Below are 14,235 nucleotides of genomic sequence, written 5' to 3'. Positions count from 1 at the left end.
GTTTTCCCAGGAAAATCAGGAGTTCAGTATTTCTCATCCTGCTTCCACTGTCTGTTGCTTACGTTAGATTCTAACATGTATAGTCGAGGTAAGGCCTTTTTGGCCTACTCCAATCATGGAAAGGAAACTTTATCTTTGTCATATTATCACTGGGAATTTTGGAGCCCTAATGATCATTGCCTACTCATAAGATAGAGGTTCTTCACTAAAAAAAGCAAGCCAGAAAGACTTGGCACTCCTGTTTCCCCTCCACCAAGTGTCTATCTCTTTAAGCAGAAGTGTCACTTAGAAGCATGTTATTGTTCCACTAATAGTCCAGAACTCTGCTTCTCCCACAGATTTTTCCCTATGGGAGAAGCAAATCATTAAAGCATAGAACTCTGAAATTCATCCTGAAAGAACTGACTCATTTGCAGGTGTGGACATATTGAAGCCTAATATGTTCTCCAAAGCAATGAAGATTGTAGCAACAGTTATAAGGTAGATTCATTAGAGATAAGAGCTAAACTGTAAACTAGCTAGATTAACAGAGAGAACTAGGGAAAGAAGTAAAGAAGAGCCCTCCTGGGGTCAGAACAAATGTCAGACACTGACATCAAAAACTTTTCCTTTGTAGGAACCCAAATTTAATGGGTCTGTCTGTGGAGCAATTATCCAAGGTTGTTGTTGCAAACATAGAGTAACTAACTGTGATCAGTAGAGTTTAACAGCTAGGAGCGAACATTTAATGAAGATGGCCCTCCCCAAACCATTGCCATCCCAAGGCAGTCACAGTGCTGCACTACCAGAGGAGCAATATCTGAGATGTTAATGGTAGGGCTAGTGGGGCATAGGAAGGAATTTATTTAACAAAAGTAATCTAACCATTCACTGAGCAAACAAGGACATAAAAATATCAAACTCTGGGGTGGGGAGTAAGGAGGACCAATACCTAGAGTGTTTCAGTCAGCTTTTTGCCTCTGTGACTAGAAGACCTGACAAGAACATTTAGAGAAGAAAAGTTTATTTCAAGGCTCACGCTTTTATAGGTCTCAATTCATAGATGGGCAACTCCATTCCTCAGGGCCTGAGGCAAGGTTAGGGTTAGGGTTAGGTGGAAGAATGTGGTGGAGGAAAGCTGCTGGGGACATGGCACCAGGAAGCAGAGAGAGAACTCTGCTCAATAAGGACAAAATATAAATCCCAAAGACAGGCTCCTGGGGACCCACCTCCTCCAGCTGCACCCTACCTGCCTACAGTTACCATGCAGTTAATCCCTGTTGTGGGGGGTGTTAATGTACTGATTAGACTAAGGCTCTCATCAACCAATCATTTTACCTCTAAATTTTCTTGCATGATCTCTCACATGAGTTTTTGGGAGACACCTCATATCTGAACCATACAGGATTTCTACAGTGTTATCTAAACCATTCAGTTTTCAACAAAACATTATAAGATATTTAAAGAAACAGGAACGTCTAATCCACATGTCAGGAAAAAAAGAAGAAAAGAGAAATTGCTTTTTAGACCAACCAGATATCAAATTTAACAAAGATTTCAAAATAGTCATTATGAGTATGTTCAAATAACTAAAAGAAACCATGATTAAAATAATAAAGGGAGGTATAATAACAATCTTATATTAAATGCAGAATGTCAGTAGATATAGAAATTATAAAAAAGAAAAATATTTACTAAAAGAGACTCACTAGTAGATGTGAACTGGCAGAATAAAGAATTAATGAACTTAAAGATTCTAAATTGATAGAGATTATTCTATCCAAAGAAAAGAGAAAAGAACATTAAAAAGGAAGATAATTTCAGAGAAATGTAGGGCACCATAAATGGAACCTGCATGCATATAATGTATCAGAAGGAGAAATAAAAAGAAGAAAAATTATTCAACAAAATAATAGGCACGTGCCACCATACCTGGCGTAAATGTCTTTTTATGAGTCATTCAGTGTGTGGTGTTTTGTTATAAGACAACAGAGTAATTAGGGAAGAGAAAAGAAAAAAAAGGCATTCAAATTTAAAAGGGGGAATTAAAATTATCTTTATAGGTGACATGATCTTATAGAATATAGAATCTAAGGAACCCTCTTAAAAACTACTCAATAAACAATAAAGTTCAGGGTGGTTGTACCATATAAAGTCAACATACAAAATTTGTTATATTTCTGAACACTAACAATGAACAAAACAAAAATGAAATTAAAATCACACAATAGCATCAAAAAGAATTAATAGTAAGAAATTTAACAAGGTAAGTAAAATTTATACCCTGAAAACTATAAAACATTGGTGGAAAAGGAAATTAAAGCTCTAAATAAATGGAAAAACATCTTATGTTCATAGATTAAAACACTATTGTTAAGATGTCAATAACTCTTCAAATTAATCTACAGATATAACAGTTTCATTCCAAATCCCACTTGCCTCCTTTGTGGAAATTGGTCAGCTGATTTTCTAAAATTAATATGGAATTTTGAAGGACCCTGATATCCAAAATAGTCATGAAAAAGAAAACTGATGGACTCATGACTTTTGCTTTTCAAAATTTATTATAAACAGTAATCAATAAAATATGATACTGGCATAAACATAGACATAAACCAATGAAATAGAATTAAAAATCCAGAAATCAACCCTTTGGGTCTTCAGTTAACTGATTTTCAGCGAGGATGCCACAACCATTCAATGAAGAAGTGGTTATAAAAGTGGTGCTGAGACAATTAAATAGCCACATTCAAAAGAATGGCATTGGGTTATTAATATTAGTTTCCCAGGGCTACTAGAACAAATTATTACCACAAACTGACTGAAAAACAAATTTATTCTCTCACAGTTCTGGAGGCTAGAAGTCTAAAACCAAGGTGTTAGTAGTCATGCTTCCTCTGAATGCTTTAGAGGAGAATCTTTTTTCTTCCTTCTTGTGGTGGTTCTCCATCTTTGCATGGCCTTCTTCCCTATATCCTGTGGCAATTCTTCTACTTCTTTTATAAGGGCATCAGTCATTGACTTTAGGGTCCCACCTAAATCCAGGATGCTCTCTTCCCAAGATCCTTAATTATATCTGCAAAGTACCCATTGCAAATAAATTCATATTCATAGGTGCTGGGAGTTAGACCTGGAATATATCTTCTTTGAAGATGCTGTTCAACCCACTCCAGATCTTACTTCAGACACCATATAAAAATACACCAAAAGAACTAAAAACATAGAAATCTCAGGAGAAAACACAGGAGTAGAGCTTCACAACCTCAAATTTGACGGTGAATTCTTAGATTTGACACTGAAAGCATGAGGAATAAAAATAGATTAGACTTTATTAAAAATTTGACATCATCAAGAAAAAGATAACCCAGAATGGGAAAAATAATTGCACGTATCTGAAAAAGGACTTGTTACTATGTGTAAAGAACTCACTCTCTAGTAAAAAGACAACCCAAACCCAGTTTTAAAATGGGCAAAAGATCTATGCAGACATTTCTCTAAAAAAGATATACCCATGGCCAATAAACACATGAAAAAATAGTCTACATAATTAGTCATCACAGAAATGCAAATCAAAACTGCAGTGAAATATCACTTCACATACATTAGGATGACTGAAACAAAAAGATAATAACTAATGACAAGGGACTATGACAACTGGAACCTTCATACACTGCTGTCGGAATGTAAAATGGTAGTCACTTTGGAAAATACTCTGGCAGTTTCTCAAATAGTTATGCATAGAGTTACTGTATGAACTAGCAATCCTAAGTCTACCTAAGAAAAACAAAACATATCAACCTAAAAACTTGTACACAGATGTATAGCATTATTATTTATAGTTGCTAAAAGGTTCATATAATGAAACAATATTCAGTTATGTAAAGGAATTAAGTACTGATTTATGCTGCAACATACATGAACCTCAAAAATATTCTAAGTGTGAGAAGCAAGTTCTAAAAAGTCACATATTACATGACTCATTACATTATGATTGCTTAGGGCAGGGGTTATGAAGAGACAGGAAAGTAAGAGCTAAACAATATGGGACTTCATTTTAAGGTCATGAAAATGTTCTAAAATAAATTGGTGATTGTTGCACATATGTGAATATACTAAAAAAAAACATTGAATTTTAGATGTTAAGTGAGTAAACCATATAGAATATAAATTTTATCTCAGTAACCTGATTCTAAAATGGAGCCTCTTGAATGATTATCCATTGATGAGTATTTATGATTTATGCATTACTGAAGTTACATGGCCTGACACCAGAGAAGGAAAAGATATAAGTAGCTGAGATTTTGCTGTTCGGGTGATTAAATGAAAATGGCTACCAGGAAAATTTTCTTCTCATATTAATTCAAAGAGCTAAGAAAGAAAATACAGGTGATTCTCGATTCTAAATATATGGAAATTATGTGTGTACATTTTAAAACAACAGTTTGTTTTTAATTTCAGGAGAAAGTTTGTCTAACTGCAGCAAGATTTTTCTCTTAATTGTATAAATAAAATGAAAGTCCTGAGTGTAATCCCTTTTTTCCCTCCCCTTTTATATTTTAAAGGGAGTTTACACTGGGAGAGTACTTACCCTTCAAGAATTGTTGATCCAGGTTGGGAAATTAAATGCAGAAGCTGTTAGAGGTCAGTGGGCCAATCTTTCATGGGAATTGCTTTATGCTACAAATGATGATGAGGAGCGTTATAGTATACAAGCACATCCTCTGCTTCTAAGAAACCTTACAGTTCAAGCGGCTGATCCTCCTCTGGGATATCCAATTTATTCTTCAAAACCTCTCTCAATACATTTGTATTAGAGCCCATTTTAACTTAAAAATGTAATATCAGTGGAGGTGTTACTAGAAAAGTAACAGTGTAATTTTGTAACTTTGGTGGACTTTTTCCTGCCCCAAGGATGCATGAAAAAAAAAAAAAAAAACTAAGTTTCATAGAATTAATTTCCTTAATCATCTGTGGTTTAGAAAAACAACAGCAACTTTATGTCTAACAAAGTTAGAATTAATTGGCCAATATTTGTGCCCTACAGATTATGGTAGGCTTTGGTAGATATAATAAAACATTTTTATAAGTTAGATAATAAATTTTTATTGCTTTCTTGAATGTTTGATAGGTGACCACCCTTAAAAATGTCAACTGTATAATTTTTATATACATAAACAATACACATACCAGTGTTTTTAAATCCATTTAAGGGTTAACTTAGTGTGTGTGTGTGTGTGTGTGTGTGTGTGTGTGTGTGTGTGTATTCATTTGAAATATAATTTTATAGTATTTTCAAATGTACTGTTTTAACATTTCACACAATTTCATAATAATGTATTTATTTTTTCATGTACTTCAACTCAAAAATCTTAACAACTTTTAATAAAATCTTTCCAATAAAATTTTCTCCATCTTTTCCAAATATCTTTCTTTTAATATATATGAAAGAAATAGTGCTCATCCCATTCATTATGTGAGTTGAGTGTACAGGAAGGGCAATTTGTGGGTAATCCGAGTGTGCCCGCTCGTGGCATTTCATGGATCTGATTCCTTATGCATTTATTTCAACTGAATTCCTTCCTTCTAAAAAAATTTCCTCCCCAAAAGGACTACCAGTTATTAATTTCTTAAGGTATATATGATTAAAAGTTAGGAGATGGAGGAAATTTTTTCATAATGTGATTGGAATTTTATTTTTATCCTCTTGCTACTTAGGAACATTTTACAAGTACTTATAAGAGGGATGAACAATGAAATCTGCATCAGTTGAGACAATGAATTTCCTCCACTTCTTATTTAATTTCCAACTAGATCTATAGGAGCCTGCTAGATTGGTAATGTAGTGATGGATTCTTTTCAGAAATGATTAAAATTATTTTAAGTGTACCTGTTGGGATTTTATTGTTATTATTATTAGTCCATTTATTTATTGTGTAGATCTGTTTACACTAACATTAGAGGATAACTTTTGAACTAACTTTCAGTTAATGAAGTCATTAGATTTGTGGTTTTGTATTACACCTGAGTTAGAGCTTGGGCTTATGATTTACATAATTGAGATTTACTAGCTGTACAATTTTATATTTTTTGGTTAGGTAGGAAATTTTCTTGTCATTAGAAAGGATTTATGATGATCAGTTTTAATGCTGCATTAAATGTTCTGTTGATTTATTTTTTTTTATTGTAAACAAATGAGATACATGTTTCTCTGTACATGGCGTAAAGGCATACCATTTCTGTAATCATAAATTTACATAAGGCAATGATGTTTGATTCATTCTGTTATTTTTTCCCTTCCCCCCACCCCTGCCACCCCTCTTTTCCCTCTAAACAGTTCTTCCTTCCTCCATTCTTGCCCCCCTCCCTAACCCTAACTCTAACCCTAACACTAACCCTCCCACCCACCATTATGTGTCATCATCCACTTATCAGTGAGATCATTCGTCCTTTTGTTTTTTGAGATTGGCTTATCTCACTTAGCATGATATTCTCCAATTTCATCCATTTGCCTGCAAATGCCATAATTTTATCATTCTTTTTGGCTGAGTAATATTCCATTGTATATATATATACCACAGTTTCTTTATCCATTCATCAATTGAAGGACATCTAGGTTGGTTCCACAATCTGGCTATTGTGAATTGAGCAGCTATGAACATTGATGTGGCTGTATCTCTGTAGTATGCTGATTTTAAGTCCTTTGGGTATAGGCCAAGGAGTAGGATAGCTGGGTCAAATGGTAGTTCCATTCCAAGTTTTCTAAGGAATCTCCACACTGCTTTCCAGAGTGGCTGCACTAATTTGCAGCCCCACCAGCAATGTCTGAGTGTACCTTTCTCCCCACATCCTCTCCAACACCTATTGTTGCTTGTATTCTTGATAATCGCCATTCTAATTGGGGTGAGATGGAATCTTAGGGTGGTTTTGATTTGCATTTCTCTTATTACTAGAGATGTTGAACATTTTTCCATATGTTTGTTGATTGCTTGTAGATCTTCTTCTGTAAAGTGTCTGTTCATTTCCTTAGCCTATTTGTCGATTGGATTATTTACATTCTTGGTGTAGAGATTTTTGAGTTCTTTATAGATTCTGGAGATTAGTGCTGTATCTGAAGTTTGATTGGCAAAGATTTTCTCCCACTCTGTAAGCTCTTTCTTCGCATTGCTGATAGTTTCCTTTGCTGAGAGAAAGCTATTTAGTTTGAATCTATCCCAGTTATTGATTCTTGCTTTTATTTCTTGTGCTATGGGAGTCCTGTTGAGGAAGTCTGGTCCCAAGCCGACATGTTGAAGATCTGGACCTACTTTTTCTTCTATAATCTGCAGGGTCTCTGGTCTGATTCCGAGGTCCTTAATCCATGTTGAGTTTAGTTTTGTGCGTGGTGAGAGATATGGGTTTAGTTTCATTCTGTTGCATATGGATTTCCAATTCTCCCGGCACCATTTGTTGAAGACGCTATCTTTTCTCCATTGCATATTTCTGACCCCTTTGTCTAGTATGAGAAAATTGTATTTATTTGGGTTTGTGTCCGTGTCCTCTATTGTGTACCATTGATCTACCTTTCTATTTTGGTACCAATACCATGCCTTTTTTGTTACTATTGCTTTGTTGTAGAGTTGAAGATCTGGTATTGTGATACCCCCTGTTTCACTCTTCCTGCTAAGGATTGCTTTAGCTATTCTGGGTTTCTTATTCTTCCAGATGAATTTCATAATTGCTTGCTCTATTTCTGTGAGATACGTCATTGGGATTTTAATTGGAATTGCATTGAATCTTTATAGCACTTTTGGTAGTATGGCCATTTTGACAATATTAATTCTGCCTATGCAAGAACATGGGAGATCTTTCCATCTTCTAAGGTTTTCTTTAATTTCTTTCTTTAGTGTTCTGTAGTTCTCATTGTAGAGGTCTTTCACCTCTTTTGTGAGATTGCTTCCCAAGTATTTTATTTTTTTCGAGGCTATCGTGAATGGGGTAGTTTTCCTAATTATTCTTTCCAAAGATTCATCACTTATGTATAAAAATGCATTAGATTTATGTGCATTGATCGTGTATCCTGCTACTTTACTGAATTCATTTATGAGTTCTAAAAGTTTTCTGGTGGAATTTCCTGGTTCCTCTAAGTATATAATCATATCATCAGCAAATAGGGATAGTTTGAGTTCTTTTCCTTTAATTTCTTTGGTCTGTCTAATTGCTCTGTCTAGAGTTTCAAGGACAATATTGAATAGAAGTGGTGAAAGAGGGCATCCCTGCCTTGTTCCAATTTTTAGGGGGAATGCTTTCAGTTTTTCACCATTCAGAATGATATTAGCCATGGGCTTAGCATAGATGGCCTTTACAATGTTAAGGAATGTTCCCACTATCCCTATTTTTTCTAGTGTTTTGAACATGAAGGGGTGCTGTATTTTATCAAATGCTTTTTCTGCATCTATTGAAATAATCATGTGATTCTTGACTTAAAGTCTATTGATATGGTGAATTACATTTATTGATTTCCTGATGTTGAACCAACCTTGCATCCCTGGAGTGAAACCCACTTGATCATGGTGCACTGTCTTTTTAATAAGTTTTTGTATGTGATTTGCTAAAATTTTCTTGAGAATTTTGCGTCGATGATCATTAAGGATATTGGTCTGAAATTTTCTTTTCTCGATGTGTCTCTGGTTTAGGTATCAGGGTAATATTGGCTTCATAGAATGAGTTTGGGAGGGTTCCCTCCTCTTCTATTTTATGGAATACTTTGAGAAGTATTGGAATGAGCTCTTCTTTAAAGGTTTTGTAGAACTCAGCTGAGAACCCATCTGGTCCCAGACTTTTCTTTGTTGGTAGGCTTTTGATGACCTCTTCTATTTCATTACTTGAAATTGGTCTATTTAAATTGTGTATGTCCTCCTCGTTCAGTTTGGGCAATTCATATGTCTCTAGAAACCTGTCGATGTCTTCAACATTTTCTATTTTGTTGGAGTATAGATTTTCAAAATAGCTTCTAATTATGTTTTCTATTTCAGTTGTGTCTGTTGTGATATTTCCTTGTTCATTCCAAATTTTAGTGATTTGGGTTTTCTCTCGTCTTCTCTTTGTTAGTGTGGCTAAAGGTTTATCAATTTTGTTTATTTTTTCAAAGAACCAACTATTTATTTTGTCAATTTTTTGTATTGTTTCTTTTGTTTCAATTTCATTAATTTCAATTCTGAGTTTAACTATTTCCTGTCTTCTACTACTTTTGGTGTTGGTCTGTTCTTCTTTTTCTAGGGCTTTGGTCATTTATTTGTTGAGTTTTACTTCTTTTATTGAATGCGCTCCATGAAATAAATTTTCCTCTAAGTACTGCTTTCATAGTGTCCCAAAGATTTTGATATGATATTTCTTTGTTCTCATTTACTTCTAAGAATTTTTAAATTTCCTTCCTAATATCTTCTGTTATCCATTCATCACATAATAGCATATTGTTTAATCTCCAGGTGTTGGAGTAGTTTCTGTTTTTTACTCTTTCATTTATTTCTAACTTCAATCTATTATGATCTGATAGAATACAAGGTAGTATCTCTGTCTTCTTGTATTTGCTAACATTAGCTTTGTGGCATAATATATGGTCTATTTTAGAGAAGGATCCATGTGCTGCTGAGAAGAAAGTGTATTCGTTCTTGGTTGGATGGTATACTCTATAAATGTCCGTTAAGTCTAAATTACTGATTGTGTTATTGAGTTCTATGGTTTCTTTGTTCAATTTTTGTTTGGAAGATCTGTCCAGTGGTGAGAGAGGTGTGTTAAAATAACCTACTATTATTGTGTTATGGTCTATTTGGTTTCTGAAATTGAGAAGGATTTGTTTGACATACATGGATGAGCCACTGTTTGGGGCATAGATGTTTATGATTGTTATATCTTGCTGATTTATGCTTCCCTTAAGCAGTATGAAATGTCCTTCTTTATCCCTTCTGACTAACTTTGGCTTGAAGTCCACATTATCTGAAATGAGGATGGATACTCCAGCTTTTTTGCTGAGTCCATGTGCATGGTATGTTTTTCCCCATCCTTTCACCTTTAGTCTATGGGTATCTTTTTCTATGAGGTGAGTCTCTTGTAGGCAACATATTGTTGGATCTTTCTTTTTAATCCAATCTGCCAGTCTATGTCTTTTGATTGATGAATTCAGGCCATTAACATTCAGGGTTATTACTGAGATACGATTTGTATTCCCGGTCATTTAGTTCTTTTTTTATTTTATTTTATTTTATTTATTTATTTATTTATTTATTTATTTATTTATTGGACACGACTTGGTTCCTCCTTTATTTGACAATTCCTTTAGAATAATTCCTTCCTTTGCTGATTTGCTTCTTTGTTTTTCATCTCTTCCTCATGGAATATTTTGCTGAGAATGTTCTGTAATGCTGGCTTTCTTTTTATAAATTCTTTTAGCTTTTATTTATCATGGAACGATTTTATTTCATTGTCAAATTTGAAGGTAAGTTTTGCTGGGTATAAGATTCTTGGTTGGCATCCATTTTCTTTCAGGGTTTGAAAAGTGTTGTTCCAGGCCCTTCTAGCTTTTAGGGTCTAGATTGAAAAATCTGCTGATATCCGTATTGGTTTCCCCCTGAATGTAATTTGGTTCTTTTCCCTCACAGCCTTTAAAATTATGTCTTTATTTTGTATGTTAGGTATTTTCATTATAATGTGCCTTGGTGTGGGACTGTTGTAATTTTGTGTATTTGGAGTCCTATAAGCCTTTGAACTTGATTTTCCATTTCATTCTTTAGATTTGGGAAACTTTCTGATACTATTTCATTGAATAGATTGTTCATTCCTTTGGTTTGTTTCTCTAAGCCTTCCTCAATCCCAGTAATTCTTAAATTTGGCCTTTTCAAGATATCCCATAGTTCTTGGAGATTCTGTTCATGATTTCTTACCATCTTCTCTGTTTGGTCAACTTTGTTTTCAAGGTTAAATATTTTGTCTTCAATATCTGAGGTTCTGTCTTCCAGGAGTTCTATCCTATTGGTTATGCTTTCTATGGAGTTCTTAATTTCGTTTATTGTTTCCTTCATTTCAAGGATTTCTGTTTGGTTTTTTTCCAATATCTCTAACTCTTTATTGAAGTGATCTTTTGCTTCCCGTATTTGCTCTTTTAACTCTCGATTGGTGCGATTATTCAGTGCCTGCATTTGCTCTTTCATCTCATCGTTTGCTTCCCTGATCATTTTAATTATGTACATTCTGAACTCCCTTTCTGTCATTTCTTCTGCCATTCTGTCATTGGATTTTATTGATGTAACATCTAGATTTGTTTGGGGCATTTTCTTCCCTTGTTTTCTCATATTGTTCAGGTATCAGTGGACCGCTAAGATATTGCAGATTTCCTCTATTGACTTATAATGTCCCTGAAGATTTCTAGTATATCCCCTCTTAGCCTTCTAGTAGGCTGAAGTCTTGGAGGAAGTTGATAATGCGGTGCTCCACAAAGAAGCTGCCTCTCTAGGGGTGGTGGCCTTCAGGTGGGGTATATTCCCTGCTAGTGGGCAGAGATGCCTCCACTTGTTGACCAATGGTCATCCAAAGGGGAACTAGGCTGCGGGCTGAGGCAAGGCCTGTTTGCACCTGTGTCTCTGGTTTTACCGTCCTTGTGGGAAAACCTCATCTGGCAGGGAAGACTCACCCGGTGCGGAGGGCTCGTGGTCAGTTCCCCTCCTAGAGGTTCCCCTCAATCCAAAACTACCGCCTGGGCTCGGCTGCCTTCGTCTGCAACGTTCCCAGGGGCCCGGCCCTACCTCCTGGGCCTGGGAGCCTCACCCTTCGCAGACAGTCTCCTTAGGCTGCCTCTCCTCAGAGAATCTGCCCGCAGTCCTGGAACGTTCGCTTCGCTCCTCAGCTTGTCTCTGTGCGGCTCTTCCACCAAGAAGCCTCCTAGGTCCTGGGACCCTGCTCTGCACCTAATCACCTGGCTATGCGGCCCCTCCTCTGAGCAGCCACCTGGAGCCCCATACAGTCGCTCCGAGTCCCAGCGACCCGCCGCACACCTCTTCTTCCGGGTAGCCGCCAGGTGTTTCGGTGCAGTCGCTAGGAGTCCAAGCAACTCACTGCGCTCCTCCTCCTCCCACCAACTGCCTGCAGCCCTGGGCAGTCACTCCAAGTCCAAATGACCCGCCGTGCTCCTCCTCCTTCTCCTTCAGGCAGCCCCCCAGGTGTTCAGGAGCAGTCGCTCCAAGACCAAGTGACCCCCTGCGCTCCTCCTCCGGGCACTCCCCCGGTGTTCAGCAGTGGTCGCTTTGAGTCCAGACAGCTTGCCGTGCAGCTCCTCCTCTGGGCAGCCGCCCGGAGCTCTGGTGCAGTCACTCCGAGTCCAAGCAACCCGCCACGCTCCTCCTTCTCCTCCTCCGGGCAGTCCCCCGGTGTTCAGGAGCGGTCGCTCTGAGTCCAAACAGCTCACCGCCCAGCTCCTCCTCTGGGCAGCCGCCCGGAGCCCCAGTGGTTGCTCCGAGTCCAAGCGCTGTGCTGAGCGGCCTCCTCTATGATGCTCCCAGTTGTCCGAGTTCACTGCTCCAGCGAGGGGAGGAGTCTCGCCGGGCAGCTCTACTTCACAAAGTTCCCTGCGTTCCAGGACGACCGTCCCATCCGGGACGCCTCCCCAACGGGAGAAACTCACCCGGCTGCTTTGAGTTGGTCCCAAGTCTCTCAATATCTCCTCTTTTGAATCCTGAGTCCTGGAGCAACATGAAATGCAGCCACCCTCTAGTCCGCCATCTTGAAACTCCTGTTGATTTATTTGACCCCCTCTCATAATAGGAACTTAAAGTTGTTTAAAGATTTTTGTTATTATAGCAATGCCAAGCCTTGTATTCCCTTGACCATACTTCTCCTCAATAGTGTCATGCTGCTCCATTTCATTCATGGCCAAGTTTCCTCATTCATTTGTCTGTCTATTCCAGTCTGGAATCCATCTCTACTACTCACCCAAAGTTTAAAAAGTTATTATTGAGGTCACTATTGACCTATATATTGTCAAACCAGCAGGTCACTTTGTCTCATTTACCTATCCTCTGAGTAGCATTTAATATATTTGAATGGTCATTCCTGAATCACCATTTGTGTTTTCTTCTGGTCTTTTATGAAACACTTGTTTTCCTCCTCTCTTCCTATTTCTTCTCGATGATCTTTGCTGATTTTCCTCTTCTACTAGAACTCTGAATTTTGGAATTCTCAACAGTTGGTTCTAGGTTTCCTGTTCTTATTCTGTATTCACCACAGTTTCATTCACTCCCAAGACTTAAAATATTACCAACAAAGTGATGATACTCAAATATATATATATATATATATATATATGTATATGTGTGTGTGTGTGTGTGTGTGTGTGTGTGTATCCGAACCTCTCTTCTTGCACTGGACCTGTATATCTAATATTTGATATTTCTACCTGACATTAAAAAACTGCCCTTACTTAATTTTCTCTCAAACCCAGTTTCATACTTCTAAGTTGTTATAGGGCCTAGATTAATCATACCAGTCTTGCATGGAGAACTAGAAAAATAGATTGGGGAAAAAATTAAATCTGCTTAAAGTCATCAGAGAACCAAGAGACAGTGAAGAATTGCATCCAAGATCCAAGCTAGAATGATATTTAGAGGCCTGACTCAACATTTGGGTTGCTTTCCTTCTAGGAACACTTATCAGTTGTCAGTGGAGTCTTCCTGAGCTGAGTATAATCCTGATCTTAGCCCATACTACCTTTGTAACATTGGGAAGTTCTACCAATTGCCTTGTTCAGCTCTTTCTTCCATCTATAAAACTAGATAATACCATCTACTTTAGTCACTGTTAAGAGGAATAAATGAGTTAACTAACATAAGCACCCCAGTATAGCAAGTGGCATATTACGGGTGTTGAATTAATCATGGCTGAGTCTATTTACTGCTTCAGACCAGTCATTTGTATCTCTCCATGCTTCTAAGAGAGTATAAGCATCTTGGAGGTAGGGATCATTCCAAATACTTCTTTATATCTGCTCATCATCCAGCACTCTGTTTTGTTTTGAAATATTCCATAGTTAACGTTGCTGTGCTTTGGACATTTTTGTTCCACTCAGCATTCATGTTGAAAGTTAATCCTCAATGCAACAGTAGTAAGAGCATGGCCTGAAGGTGACAAGAGTCATGAAAGTGAATAGGTGCCCAAAATAAAAGCTTTGATGAAGGGTCCTGCTCCTCTGATTTTCCTACCCTTCACCACATAAGGATAGGGTGACCCTCCCCT

At 37.1% G+C, this 14,235-nt stretch overlaps 1 protein-coding gene and 1 long non-coding RNA gene across 11 annotated transcripts in view; one reads left to right on the top strand and one right to left on the bottom strand.

The window, feature by feature from the left end:
• The window catches only part of LOC306653063, a 287,321-nt gene that overhangs the window by 126,752 nt on the left and 146,334 nt on the right, over positions 1–14,235 (bottom strand). The window lies entirely within an intron of this gene.
• The window catches only part of PCNX4 (pecanex 4), a 59,793-nt gene that overhangs the window by 23,138 nt on the left and 22,420 nt on the right, over positions 1–14,235 (top strand). For 5 of the 10 annotated variants that reach the window (XM_079125796.1, XM_079125794.1, XM_079125801.1 and 2 more), the window contains one exon: positions 4,542–4,620. In XM_079125796.1, the coding sequence (XP_078981922.1) occupies positions 4,542–4,620 (79 nt within the window). Of the gene's footprint in view, positions 1–4,541; positions 5,652–5,694; positions 5,866–14,235 lie in introns of those variants that run through there. The other 5 variants (XR_013761619.1, XM_079125799.1, XR_013761620.1 and 2 more) reach the window with 5 other exon arrangements.

The sequence above is a fragment of the Sciurus vulgaris genome (genome assembly GCF_902686455.1).
Source record: "Sciurus vulgaris genome assembly, chromosome: 2".
NCBI lineage: Eukaryota > Metazoa > Chordata > Mammalia > Rodentia > Sciuridae > Sciurus > Sciurus vulgaris.
Note: the sequence above shows the minus strand (reverse complement) of the source record. Positions and strands in the feature narration are given on the sequence as shown.